This window comes from Opisthocomus hoazin, chromosome 8 (assembly GCF_030867145.1).
Source record: "Opisthocomus hoazin isolate bOpiHoa1 chromosome 8, bOpiHoa1.hap1, whole genome shotgun sequence".
In the NCBI taxonomy this organism is placed as follows: domain Eukaryota; kingdom Metazoa; phylum Chordata; class Aves; order Opisthocomiformes; family Opisthocomidae; genus Opisthocomus; species Opisthocomus hoazin.
The window spans coordinates 72,308,895-72,322,298 of record NC_134421.1 but is presented as its reverse complement, the minus strand read 5'-3'; the positions used below and the strand labels follow the sequence as shown (position 1 = coordinate 72,322,298).

Below are 13,404 nucleotides of genomic sequence, written 5' to 3'. Positions count from 1 at the left end.
GCAGTGTGAAAAGGGTAAGCCGGGTCACGGAGCGTTTTCTTTCTCTTCTTGCAGTTACTGATGAACTACTCAACGCAAGGAAGTCAAGATGTTGCAGATGGTTGGCATGAAAAATGTATTGTACGCAGATACCTGAATCTCGACGCAATTATTTTTTATGAAGGAAATTATTTCTCCTGCCTATCTTGCAAGCTGGTAATGAAAGTGAAGTGTTTGTGAGGAGTGCTATTTAAAGCAGAGCACTCATGTTTGACACGGATGGCAAAAAAAGGGGGAAAAAATTAGCAGGAAGGCAAATAGAAAGAAAGAAGCCTTTTCACCAGTTTCTAAATCAATGTGAAGTACCTCATCAATAAATACAAGAGCATCGCCACCCCCTCGTGTGCTTGAAAGAAACCTGTAAATTCATTGAAGATGAACAGAACGAAGCCCATGTCATAGCAGTCATATCCTGAATAGCACACTGCATCTGAACCATTGTCCACCTTTTCTCATAATAAAATGGCTGAAAGCAATAAATTATGCGCTGGTAAACTTAGTTTTATCATATTCCTTTCATTTTAAGAGAGGCTGAAACAAAATGTGCCTATGAAATAGCCCATTTCATTCTGGGCATTAGCAGTAAACGAAGAGTGCACGATGTGGAACCAGTTGATCTTTCAGGTCCCTTCCAACCCTTACCAGTCTATGATTCTACACAACTCTGTTTTTCAAGGAAAGATCTGAAAAATGTCCTCATAACAGGCGCTGTTTTCTCAAGGTTATTCCAATATCCAGTGTCATGACATGAGAACTGGAAGAATTCACGCACTTTCCCTCTACTTTTTTAAGTTCTCTGATAAGCCACAACTGATCACGTTTCTCAGCTGCCAAGACGGCAGTCAGGATATTCCTTTGTCTGGGGATCAGATTCCTATTACTTTTTATTAGTATTTTATTATTGCTTGTTTTTAGCGCTGGAGAAACATGCCCCGTTGCCTAAGTGACTCCTGGTAGTGCGCAACACCAGCCGAGCCAAGGGGGAAACGCTCTCTAAAGGTGCCAACACTGAACAGGAGAGGACATGTCTGACGGTAATGGAAAACCCTGCAAGGAGAAAGCAGGGGTGGAAGATTGACATGAACAGAGAAAAACATCATATTACTTAAATCCGGCAAAACGAAGAAGACGAATTATCAGATTGCGAAGTAAATCACAACTTACTTAAAAAATTAAAGTACCAGAGGTGAGCGACTTGGTGAGAAGAGGCTTATTACAGACTTGCTCTGTTTTAAAGTTCCAGACCTGCTCTGTTCCAGTCCCAGTCCTGTGAATTTCTAACATTCGAGTAACCGGGACGGCACTTTCGAGCAGGCATTTCATTTGCAGTCCACGGACCGTACTTGTCTCATCAAAGAATGAACCCACCTTGCAGTTCACAGAGCATCCTCCTGACGTTTTAATAAGCGTTAACGGACAGTCAGCGATCAACCGTTTGCGACAGGCTGCACCTAACCTTCTCCCAGCTTGGGTCAATAATAAATAACGCGGTTCGATGCAAAGGGGTCACCCAGGGAAGCAACCCCACTCGGTACGCCAGTTAATTTTGAAAAAAGATTGAAGTGCATCGGCAACAAGCTCAGCTAGTGATTACTGCTTCACAGCAAGCCCATTGCTGTGGGATGTTCTCTCAGAAGCGGCAACGTGCCCATAAAGCACCTTAATTCTACTTCTTCTAATAATTTGCACCTGTAGACGTACGTAGACAGTCTTGCCTACCTGAGGAGGGGATGAAAGATGATGGTGATGTTCCTGGCTCCTGGTTTGCAGACAAACTTGGATCCCCCGCCTTCAATTAAGTTATCATCCGGTCCTCCTGGAAAACAACATGAAACAAGTTGTCTAACAGATCTGAACAACCCTTGAATTGTAGATAGCAAGTGATAATTAAACATTTAGGTCTGTCTGTAGGTGCTTCATTCCTGGTGAGAGATCAGTAACCAACGTGGCGATACGCTCTTTCTACTTGGAGAAAGTACTCCTAGTGCAACAGGAACAACACCGACAGTATTCATGTCTGGCTTCAGGCTCCTCTTTCCCTAGTGACAGTATTGTAGAACGGCTGGTAAGAGCAGGTCTCCCACAGCACAGGACCCTGTTTCAACCGCAGAAGAGTTTCCCAGCCACGAGACAGATCTCTCAGTTGGGTTGAAGTCCAATGTACTGGACTGGAGGTGCTAACGCGACACCCATTGCACAGGTGACAGATTCCCAAATACCACAAAGAACCTCACAGTTATTCAAAGCATCACCCCACCGGCAAATGGGGACCTCCAGCCTGAAGCTTCAGTCACTTCAGCAGCTTTTGGAGCAGCCCAAAACCAAACAGCTTTGAATTTGCACATGAGCACACACTTAACTTCTCACTTCTCAAAAGCACAAGCGCCTTCACCTTGTGTAATAAACACCCAAGGTCTCGCCCACGTGGATATGTTGTATTTTGAAAAACATCATGCTTGGAAAGGGTTTTAAGAGCAATGCTTCGCTGAATTTTGCTGTTTCCATATTACTGCACGGAAGGCTCCCGCACCTCTGACTGATGATGGCAGCACTCAATCCCTTGGAAGGCAGCTTGGTTTTGATGACATGTGACATGACATTTGAACTTATTTATTACTTTTAACATTATTGGGTCTCTCAGGAGTCCATGTCCTACCCAGAATTTTGTAATTTCCTAGCAGAAGCCTCTGCTGCCTGAGTTCCAGTTGGGTACACATAGGCACTCAGCTATGCGAAAAGTAATCTTCTTGAGTTTGGCACGTTCCTTGGTAGCAAAACGCGAGCCCAGAGAGCGTTATTTATATACCTCAGGCCTCGACTGAAGGACTTCCGAGTGGCACCTGCCTGCCATTACATCTGAACCAAAGTTACGTCCACAGGCAGCTCCTAACACCAAAATACTTTAAATTAGGATACTGAGAGAGGAAAAAAAGGGACGGGAGCAAATCTCATTTTCCTGGAATCCATGCATTTTCTGACAGCGACAAAGTCAACCTGTCACCCTTCCAGAAGAAAACAGTTTTAGGAGAATAGGCCAGATGCCCTGCACATAAGCAAATGACAGCATCAGAAAAAATCTTGTTCTGGAAGTAGCAGCACATAATCATAGCATCATAGAATGGTAAGGGTTGGAAGGGACCTTAAAGATCATATGGTTCCAACCCCCCTGCCATCAGCAGGGACACCTTCCACCAGACCAGGTTGCTCAGAGCTCCATCCAACCTGGCCTTCAACACTGCCAGGGAGGGGGCAGCCACAGCTTCTCTGGGCAACCTGGGCCAGGGCCTCACCACCATCATGGGGAAGAATTTCTTCCTAATACCTAATCGAAATCTGCCCTCTTTTAGTTTAAAGCCGTTTCCCCTTGTCCTATCACTACACACCCTTGTGAAAAGTCCCTCTCTGTCCTTCCTGTAGGCCCCTTCAGGCACTGGCAGCTGCTCTAAGGTCACCCCGGAGCCTTGTCTTCTCCAGGCTGAACAGCCCCAACTCCCTCAGCCCGTCCTCGTAGGAGAGGTGCTCCAGCCCTCAGATCATCTTCGTGGCCCTCCTCTTGACCCGCTCCAAAACATCCATGTCCTTCTTATGTTGGGGGTTCCGGAGCTGGACGCAGGACTCCAGGTGGGGTCTCATGAGAGTGGATAAAGGGGCAGAATCCCCTCCCTCGACCTGCTGGCCACGCTTCTCTTAACATAATAATCCCCTGTTTTGTGGTCATGCTCCCTTATCACAAAGCACAGACCATCATCACGCTGCTCCCATCTGACAAGTAATCCTATCAGATATGGTTTCTGGTTAAGAACCTGAAACAACCCAAAATAGGAACTTAGGCAAAGTCAGTATAGCCCAAATATTATCAAGTGTTTTTCATTTTGCATGTCAGCTCCCCTTAATGATTGAATACTAATAAATACAGAACCTAATCACATTATTATGATAACTTTATAGGCAGGAAAATGACAAAGTACTTGAAATCAAAACACCACCAGCAGATCACTGAATTTTTTGACCCTGACATCTGTCTGCCTCGAAGTGAGAAGAAGAGTGTCTCCAAACTGGCCAGTGTAAGAGGAGCAACAGAACCGATGAGTAGGTGACTCTTATCTTTTCAAAGCAAAGTTTGTATGCTCTAAGCCATTACCTGCAACCAAGCTACAAGAGGAAGCTCTTCGATGACTTGATTCAACGGAGCTCCTGCCAGCAGCCTCACCATGACGCCCAAGGACTGAGCAGGTGGCCAACGCCAGCTGTTCTGGACCATGAAGGGTCCGTCAGGAGCGTTTCGAACAAGAACTCACAGCACCGGTGCAGAATCAAAGATGCTGTTTCAGAGCCCCGATAAAAGGGAAAATATTAAATTCCCTGTGGGGTGGGAAATCCATGCGCCCATCCTCTGGCTGTCTGCTGTCACGGCGTTTCTACAAGCTGACTCAGCTCCCCAGAAGCTCCGTCAGGACACGAAGCTTCTTGATAAATCCTACACTGGCACAAGGACTTGCAGAGAGCAAAGCAGCAGCTGAGAGCAGAGTTTCTAAAACTTTACTGATTGCAATTAGAAAGTGGTAGATCTTAAAAAAAAAAAAAAAATCAGGAATTTAATTCCGTATTTTAAAAAGTAAACTTGCACAATGTGACAGTTTAATCATGGAAAAAAGAGGCGCAACTTCTAGGAAAAGAAAATTATTCATTTCCCCTATTAGTGTGCGACCCTGCAATTTCCAGGGGGGTCTGTGTCTCAACCAGCTTATCGAAGAACTCATCCAAGCACAAACTACCGAGGCATGAACTAGGAAACCCAGGCTCCAATGAAGAAAGGGGTGTTACTCTTGTCACATCAAGTCACCCTGCACTAATCAATATTATTGACTGGGATGAACTCCGCAGCAAAGAATAAAACAATCTGTCTTCTCTGCTTGGCCATATTAGGTGAGATTTGAGAACAAGAGAACACCAGCACCGAGAGAAAAATAGGCTTTCACATCTTCTCTGCTCTCCGCTTTCAATTAATAATAATGAATGCTCCGCATGTAGGCGTAAGCTACGAGGAAGAGTAATTCTGTTTGTATTTAAATATTTTACCTTGAAAAATACGCTGAAATGTAAATCTTATTCCTGAAGATGCCTCATACATACCAACAACCACCCAGCACTGCAATATGACTTGCTAACGCCAGCAGCCTGCACGGTACCCCCCGCCTCTGCCTCTCCCGACGCTGCCATCCCACCTCTACCCACCCTGAACTAAGTCACCGCAGCCCGACACCAGCACAGCTCCATTCGCGCACGGCCACAGCACCCACAAGTGAATGCTGCCACTCACCACAATGTGAAACACAGCCGTTTTGTTACAATAGCCACTGAAGAAACATCCAAAGTGGAGCAAGAGAGAGCTTATGGTGCCTTCACCTGGATATTCAAGGGCAAATCTCTAGCGGGCTCTCCCTGACTACATCAAGGTCTGAAACTTGTATTTATGTTGACTGGTCAAGACGGTACCTCCATTGCAGTGGAGCTATCCATAGAATCACAGAATCATTAAGGTTGGAAAAGACCTCTAAGATCAGCAAGTCCACCCATCAACCCAACGTCACCATGCCTGCAAACCATGTCCTGAAGTGCCACATCTACACATATCTTGAACCCCTCCAGGAACAGTGATCCCACAACTGCCCTAGGCAGCCTGGTCCAATGCTTCACAACCCTTTCAGTAAAGAATTTTTTTCCTAATATCCAATCTAAACCTCCCCTGGGGCAACTTGAGGCCATTGCCTCTCGTCCTATCGCTGGCTACTTGGGAGAAGAGACCAACGCCCGCCTCACTACACCCTCCTGTCAGGTAGTTGTAGAGAGCGAGAAGGTCTCCCCTCAGCCTCCTCTTCTCCAGAATGCCCTGTGCTGGAGACCCAACAGACATCTCCATGAAAATACACCATGAACATCCCTTCATCCTTATCGCTTCCTACCAAGGGCATGTCTCGCAGGGAGGTGAATGGCTGTCCACCCGATCTACACAGGAACCAGTACCAGGCTCTGCAGAAAACAGGTAGGAGATGAAGGAGAAGTGGAAAACCTGCCAGTTTTGATTTTTCTTCTCCTTACCACGCTGGTTATCAGAGAGGCACTTTGCACAGTCTTGCAAACATGAGCTAAGCATGCAAATACCGTACTGCTGGGCTGTCCTGAACGCACGCCACACACACACGAGCAGGCTCGCAAGAGAAGAAAACTATCATTAGAGAAAAGGAGCTGTAAAGTCTAATTCCCAGTGAGCGATGAAGCTTCTCAACTGTAAGTGCTCAACTTTCTTGCCATGACAGCTCATGATAAGCACTGACTACGGGACTAAGCATCCACCCTCGGTGATGTACAACATCAGGGTGTACACAGCACGCCAGAAACCATCTGGACCGAGCAGACATCGTCGCTTCAGCAATGCCACACTACAGGAATTTTTAATTTGGGTTGCAGGGTTTGGGTTATTTGGTTGTTGGTTTGGTTTTTGGTTTTTTTTTTAGTGTAAGACAAGAAATTGTAGTGGCCACATTTCATAGACACTAGGAAAAAACCCCACGCTCAAAGCTGTTAGAAAGTACGATGGCTGTCGCAGCTCCTTCAGAGCACCAGATTGCTGATTTAATCTGTCTAGTAATAAATCATGACACAAAGTACAAAAAAAACCCAACCAACTTTTGAGGTGAAGTGAGATTTGTCGTACGGTTAATGATCTCCTCACGCTGTGCTAGCAACGGAGCGTGCCCACCTGAACACCGCTGCGAGTGGGAGTCGGAGACGGCTCCATTAGTAACGCAGCTGCGTGTTTCTGAAATGGACCCGTAAATGTCATGCTTCGATATGAAAAACATTAGATTGCCAAGGAAGCTGGAATCTCTGCACACATTTAAAGTCTGAACAAACATTAAGAGCGCTTCATGTTTTCCATTCTGCCTAGTATTTTAAAAATTGAGGAAAACATTCACAGAACCACAGCCTCACAGAACATTAGGGGTTGGAAGGGACCTCTGTGGGTCACCAAGTCCAACCCCCCTGCCAAAGCAGGGTCACCTACAGCAGGCTGCACAGGACCTTGTCCAGGCGGGTCTTGAATATCTCCAGAGAAGGAGACTCCACAACCTCCCTGGGCAGCCTGGGCCAGGGCTCCGTCACCCTCAGAGGGAAGAAGTTCTTCCTCATGTTCAGACAGAACTTCCTGTGCCTCGGTTTGTGCCCGTTGCCCCTTGTCCTGTCACTGGGCACCACTGGAAAGAGTCTGGCCCCATCCTCCTGACACCCACCCTGCAGATATTTAGAGGCATTTCTAAGGTCCCCTCGCAGCCTTCTCTTCTCCAGGCTGAACAAGGCCAGCTCCCTCAGCCTCTCCTCGTAGGAGAGATGCTCCAGTCCCCTCATCATCCTCGCAGCCCTCCGCTGGGCTCTCTCCAGTAGCTCCTCATCTTTCTTGAAGTGGGGAGCCCAGAACTGGACACAGTACTGCAGATGGGGCCTCACTAGGGCAGAGTAGTGGGGGTTGGACTAGATGACCCACAGAGGTCCCTTCCAACCCCGACCATTCTGTGGTTCTGTGACTTTTAAAAGGTGAGATTTCTCACGCTGTCACTTCAGAGCACCGTAACACATCACCTAACTGTTTCGGAGCTCTATCTGCCTTAACGCATTCCATCCTCAGCCCTCACACATTTTGAATCCTATCAGACACAAATCTTTTTCAAACACCAAGATATCTGGCTGATGAGTAAATCTCTTTCCAAAACATCCAAGAAATATTAATTTGGTCTCAACAGAAATGGCAAGCACCTGAAAACCACGAGTAGCATAGGCAAACCCTCCCTCTCTGCTCTCTTCCCCTCCTATACCCTGCGTTAGCACAGGACAACTTCACTCACCTCTCCGTGACCGCAAACCTCTCAGCTAACGGTTCCAGGCACGTAGCAAATAATTCCCCCGTTCCTCTCTGCGATCAAAGCTCCTTTCCTAGCGAGCCACTTCACGTTAATCTATGCAACCATCAAAAGAATCGAGAACCAGGCTTTGAAGCCACAACAACCAAGCAATCAACAGAGCGTGCAAATCAATGCCACCTCCTCCACTCTGAGCATCCGAACAACTGTACAGGACAAAAAGGAACCGGTGTAGATGTTACGGTCCTTCGCCAAAGTTCTTGATTATGTGGAGATCAACAACACAGTTATCACCCGCACACTGTGTTCAAGGTAGGGAAATACAAATTTTTATTTAGCGTGAAAGGGAAGAAAGCAAAATCTGCCCAAAGAGAGCAAAGTGGGTTGTTATAAAACGGAGCTCAGTAGAAAAAAGTGATTGATCTGTGCTATTACAGAACAATAACTACAGAGTTTATGAATGTAAGTCTCCCACTTTTTCATATTTCTGTACATGAGAACTCCATTGTCTTACATCTGCACCCCCTTAAACAAAGCCACTCACAACACAAGCATCAAGTCTTATTTTCACTGTACCGATCCGAAGCAGTCATTCAATGTATTGGCGTACACATTTCAACTCTTTTTATAAGGAAATAGGCATAATTGATCTTCTTTAAAATTCTTTTGCATGTCTCGAATCATCAAACTTAACTACTTTCAGGCTATTTCTCAAATTGCTCTGAGGTACCTGCTGTAGTAGAGCCCACATCACGCAGCGAATACTTGAAGGAAGGGCTCCGCAACCAGCTGTCCTGGTGCTTGGCTTCCTACCCCACCAGACCTCAGCAGGGATGGGGAGGGATCTGGTCCACTCTCCAGACCGGTCTCCATCGGGAAGCAAAGCACAAAGGGAATCCAGCATCCTGCACCCAAAACTAACTTCTGCGAGCACTTCAAGCTCCTTGACCTTAGGCAGCCCTACAAGTGGTGCAACAGAGCCGAGGTGGGTCTTCCCTGAAGCCGAGCAGCTTTAGCCAAGTGAACAAACACAACAGAAACCCCAGAAGTGTCCAGCCCCACGTTCCAACCAGCCTGTGTTAGTAGGCCAGTTCCACAGAAAATATTCATTAAACTTCCAAATCCACAGACCCTTCCTTCTGAACAAACATAGAATCACAGAATCACAGAATGGTAGGGGTTGGAAGGGACCTCTGTGGGTCATCTAGTCCAACCCTCCTGCCGAAGCAGGGTCACATACAGCAGGCTGCACAGGACCTTGTCCAGGCGGGTCTTGAATATCTCCAGAGAAGGAGACTCCACAACCTCCCTGGGCAGCCTGGGCCAGGCCTCTGTCACCCTCAGAGGGAAGAAGTTCTTCCTCATGTTCAGACGCAACTTCCTGTGCTTCAGTTTGTGCCCATTGCCCCTTGTCCTGTCGCTGGGCACCACTGGAAAGAGTTTGGCCCCATCCTCCTGACACCCACCCTTCAGATATTTATAAGCATTTATTAGGTCCCCTCGCACCCTTCTCTTCTTCAGGCTGAACAAGCCCAGCTCCCTCAGCCTCTCCTCGTAGGAGAGATGCTCCAGTCCCCTCACCATCCTCGTAGCCCTCCAATGGACTCTCTACAGTAGCTCCTCATCTTTCTTGAACTGGGGTGCCCAAAATGGGATACAGTACTGTAGATGAGGCCTCACTAGGGCAGTGTAGAGGGGAAGGAGAAACTCCCTCGACCTGCTGGCCACACTCCTCTTGATGCACCCCAGGATCCCATTGGCCTTCTTGGTAGCCAGGGCACACTGCTGGCTCATGGTTAACCTGTCGTCCACCAGGACACCCAGGTCCCTCTCCGCAGAGCTGCTCTCCAGCAGGTCCACCCCAGCCTGTACTGGTGCCTGGGGTTGTTCCTCCCCAGGTGCAGGACCCTGCATTTGCCCATGTTGAACCTCATCAGGTTCCTCTCTGCCCAACTTTCCAGCCTGTCCAGGTCATGCTGAATGGCAGCAGAGCCTTCCGGTGTGTCTACCACACCTCCCAGTTTGATGTCCTCAGCAAACTTGCTGAGGGTACATTCTAACTCTTCATCCAGGTCGTTGATGAAGAAGTTAAACAAGGCTGGGTCCAGTACTGACCCCTGGGGGACACCACTTGTTACCAGCCTCCAACGAGACTCAGAGCCGCTGATGACAACCCTCTGAGTTCTGCCATTCAGCCAGTTCTCTATCCACTTCACCGACCACTCATCCAGCCCACACTTCCTCAGCTTCCCTAGGAGGATATCATGGGAGACTGTGTCGAAAGCCTTGCTGAAGTCGAGGTAGACAACGTCCACGGCTCTCCCTTCGTCTACCCAGCCAGTCATGTCATCATAGAAAGCTATCAGATTGGTCAGGCATGATTTCCCCTTGGTGAATCCATGCTGACTACTCCTGATAACCTTCTTTTCTTCCACTTGCTTCATGATGGCCTCCAGGATAAGCTGCTCCATCACCTTTCCCGGGATGGAGGTGAGGCTGACCGGTCTGTAGTTTCCTGGGTCCTCCTTCTTGCCCTTTTTGAAGATTGGAGTGACATTGGCCTTTCTCCAGTCCTCGGGCACCTCTCCTGTCCTCCAGGACCTCTCAAAGGTGATGGAGAGTAGAACATCATCTTTGAAGACTTACACTTTTATTTAGAATACTGTTTGGCAAACAGACTCAAAACACTGCGCTTTCCTGCTGGTGCAGGTCAACTCTGGGTTAACGCTTTTCTGTTTCTGAGCCACGTTCTCTTCCCTTCTTGCTGGACTCCCACAAACCATGAGCAGGAGCTGTTTCGGGTCCGAAAACTCAACTGGAACTGAAACTCAGCACTCCAAGTAATCCAGTATAAAGCAATGGTTATTTATAAGTGAATGACAGTAAATTCTTCTAGAAAGCCCTTCAAAAAGCCACCACTTTAGGACTCCAGGGACTACACAAGAGAGATCTCATCTTAGAATTATAGAATCATTAAAGTTGGAAGAGACCTCTAAGATCAGCAAGTCCAACCATCACCCCAACACCCCGATGCCTGCTAAACCATGTCCCCAAGTGCCAAATCCACATGGTTTTTGAACACCTCCAGGGATGGGGACTCCACCACTGCCCTGGGCAGCCTGGTGCAATGCCTGACCGCTCTTTCAGGAAAGAAATTTTTCCCAATATCCAATCTGCACCTTCCTTGACACAACTTGAGGCCGCTCTTCTAGTGGAGTATTCTAGGCAGACCATTCTGCCTGCTCCCAGGTAGCAAGGATATTCCCTCTGTCCTCTTCACCCACCAACTGCCTAGGGAGAGCACTACAGGGCTGCTGTTTCGGGCAGTGACCTCCCCAGTCACTGGCACGTGGGGTTTCTATTCCCTCTCTCTCAACAGGAGGGAGATTGGTGAGATGCACCAGACAAAAAAAAAAAAAATATTCCACGCGTTCTCAAGACAGACAAGAATAAACACTGGCCAATACTTGATTACTTCCTTGCTTGAGGGGAGAGCAATTTAGCAAAGGTTTCTGACAGAGGAAAGATTGCATTTCTTGTTTCCTTCTTTTAATCACACGCTTATTTTTTTTAATCATGGCAGCTGTGAATTTATAGACCAGACCATCAGGAGCAAGCGACTGATGTTTAAAGACACATAGGCACCCGACCTTCTACCAAAATCAACAGCGATCGGAGAGATAATGACATCGGCCCTACAAGAGATCCAAAAATCAATGGGAATTAGGCGACTAACTACTTGTAAAATACTGGCTGTCAGTCCTCAGGGCGAGGGCTCTGCAGTGGTAGAAGGGAGCTCCGAGACGATTAACTGTCTCCAAGGGTCACAGACCATTCCCAGCTTCCAGTCTGTCCATCACTTGTCACCAGCACTAAACTCCGTGCTGGAGATACCAACACTGCTGTAGCCACGTACAGGAACTCCCCAAACCCACACGGACTGTATCCTTCGATCCGTCCACGTAGTTTGTCAATATTTTTCTTCTTTGACAGGGAGGTGGGGTTGGAATTCAGATGAAAAAGACGTGAAGTAGGGGAAGACAGACAAGGAAGCTGACCTTTAAGGTTACGGGCTACACCACATTTCATTTCTGTAATATTGGCTTAAGCGGAAAAAATCTCAGCAATTCTCCCAGAAGCAGCGTTTGGGGTGATGCTCCCCAATACGGGTTGCAGAGCAGCTTTCCAACCTAACAAGATCTCACAGGAAAAACACAAACGTGCTGAAATTCCGGCAGGGCTCCTCGCTGGTTCCGTTCGCCTCATGGAGCAATGGGGCGGTTGTGTTGGGAGACTAATACAGACACAGGAGCCCAGAGCTTCCAAAATACCCCACCAGCCCTGTTTGGGGTGGGGTTGGGACGGTGTCAGTCACCACAGTGATCTACAAACCCCAGCTGAAGTCAAACCTAATGGCTGGACCATCGCAAATCTACGTCTATAAAACTGGGAAAGAAGGGAAGAGTGCTGTACCTTGTGTCCAAGCTCACAGAGCACACGCCTGGCTTCAAACCATGCTGAAGAAAAAAATAACTTCCGAACGCAGGAGAGGCAACGCTGCCACAAATTGCCTCTCTGCTCAAAGGGGGCACAAGCCCCAGTCCTGCTCGCCAGGATGACAGCCGCACGGCATTTTGTTCTGTACAGGTACAGAGTTCCCAGCCGTAAGAATACACACGGCCATCCAAACCTTCAAAATCAATCCAGAAACCAACAGGCAGCTGATGCAGATCGTGCAACCCAGACTTCATATAACAGTGCTCAACTGCAGATCTGGATTCAAGTCCTGGGTCTAACACAGCCTCTCTGACCTTGACCAGGCTTCCGTGTCTCAGTTTCCCAAAGGGGGAACTGAAATAGTGACTCCACCCTTCCCCTGGTAAAGCTCTTTTGAGAAATAATGTAGACAAAAAGGAGCAAAGGTTTTATTTACTGTTCTAAAACTTCATGCTTAGACTTCAGCTTTCCATTTAATGCAGAATATGGCTGCAATTTACCAAAACGGCTGTACCTCCTACTCCAGTCACTGAAAATTTCCACCCAAAAGAGCTTCTCCCGCTTGCTTTTGACCAGCTGTCCTTACCCTTCCTTCACCACATCACAGGACTTCGGTACAAGCGGCTGATTTGGATGCAGCCACGTGGCCGGTGCGCAGACACCTTGTTCTGCTGATGTTCTCATGCCCGATCCTCTTACGCTCTCCTATACTGTCTTGTCTGAGCTCCAACACCATAGGCATTTAAATCAGCTGCTCTTTAATGTTTCAAAACCTGATTTATTAGTTGCTCACACTCCATCTGCCTTGAAAAACTGCAGCGTGCCTTCACTTCCACAGGCTGCACAAAAGGTTGAGGTTCAGTTTGACTCTACTTTATCATCCGATCAGCGTGTCAGCCACATACGTAAAGTTGCCTTTCAGCTACTGAATTTGTTTAAAATGCATACTTTT

The 13,404-nt window shown here is 47.5% G+C and overlaps 1 protein-coding gene across 1 annotated transcript in view; it reads right to left on the bottom strand.

The window, feature by feature from the left end:
- Positions 1 to 13,404, bottom strand: part of EXOC4 (exocyst complex component 4) — a 481,096-nt gene that overhangs the window by 246,798 nt on the left and 220,894 nt on the right. Inside the window, exon 10 of the mRNA XM_075429015.1 lies at positions 1,759 to 1,855. Within this exon, the coding sequence (XP_075285130.1) occupies positions 1,759 to 1,855 (97 nt within the window). The remainder of the gene's footprint in view (positions 1 to 1,758; positions 1,856 to 13,404) is intronic.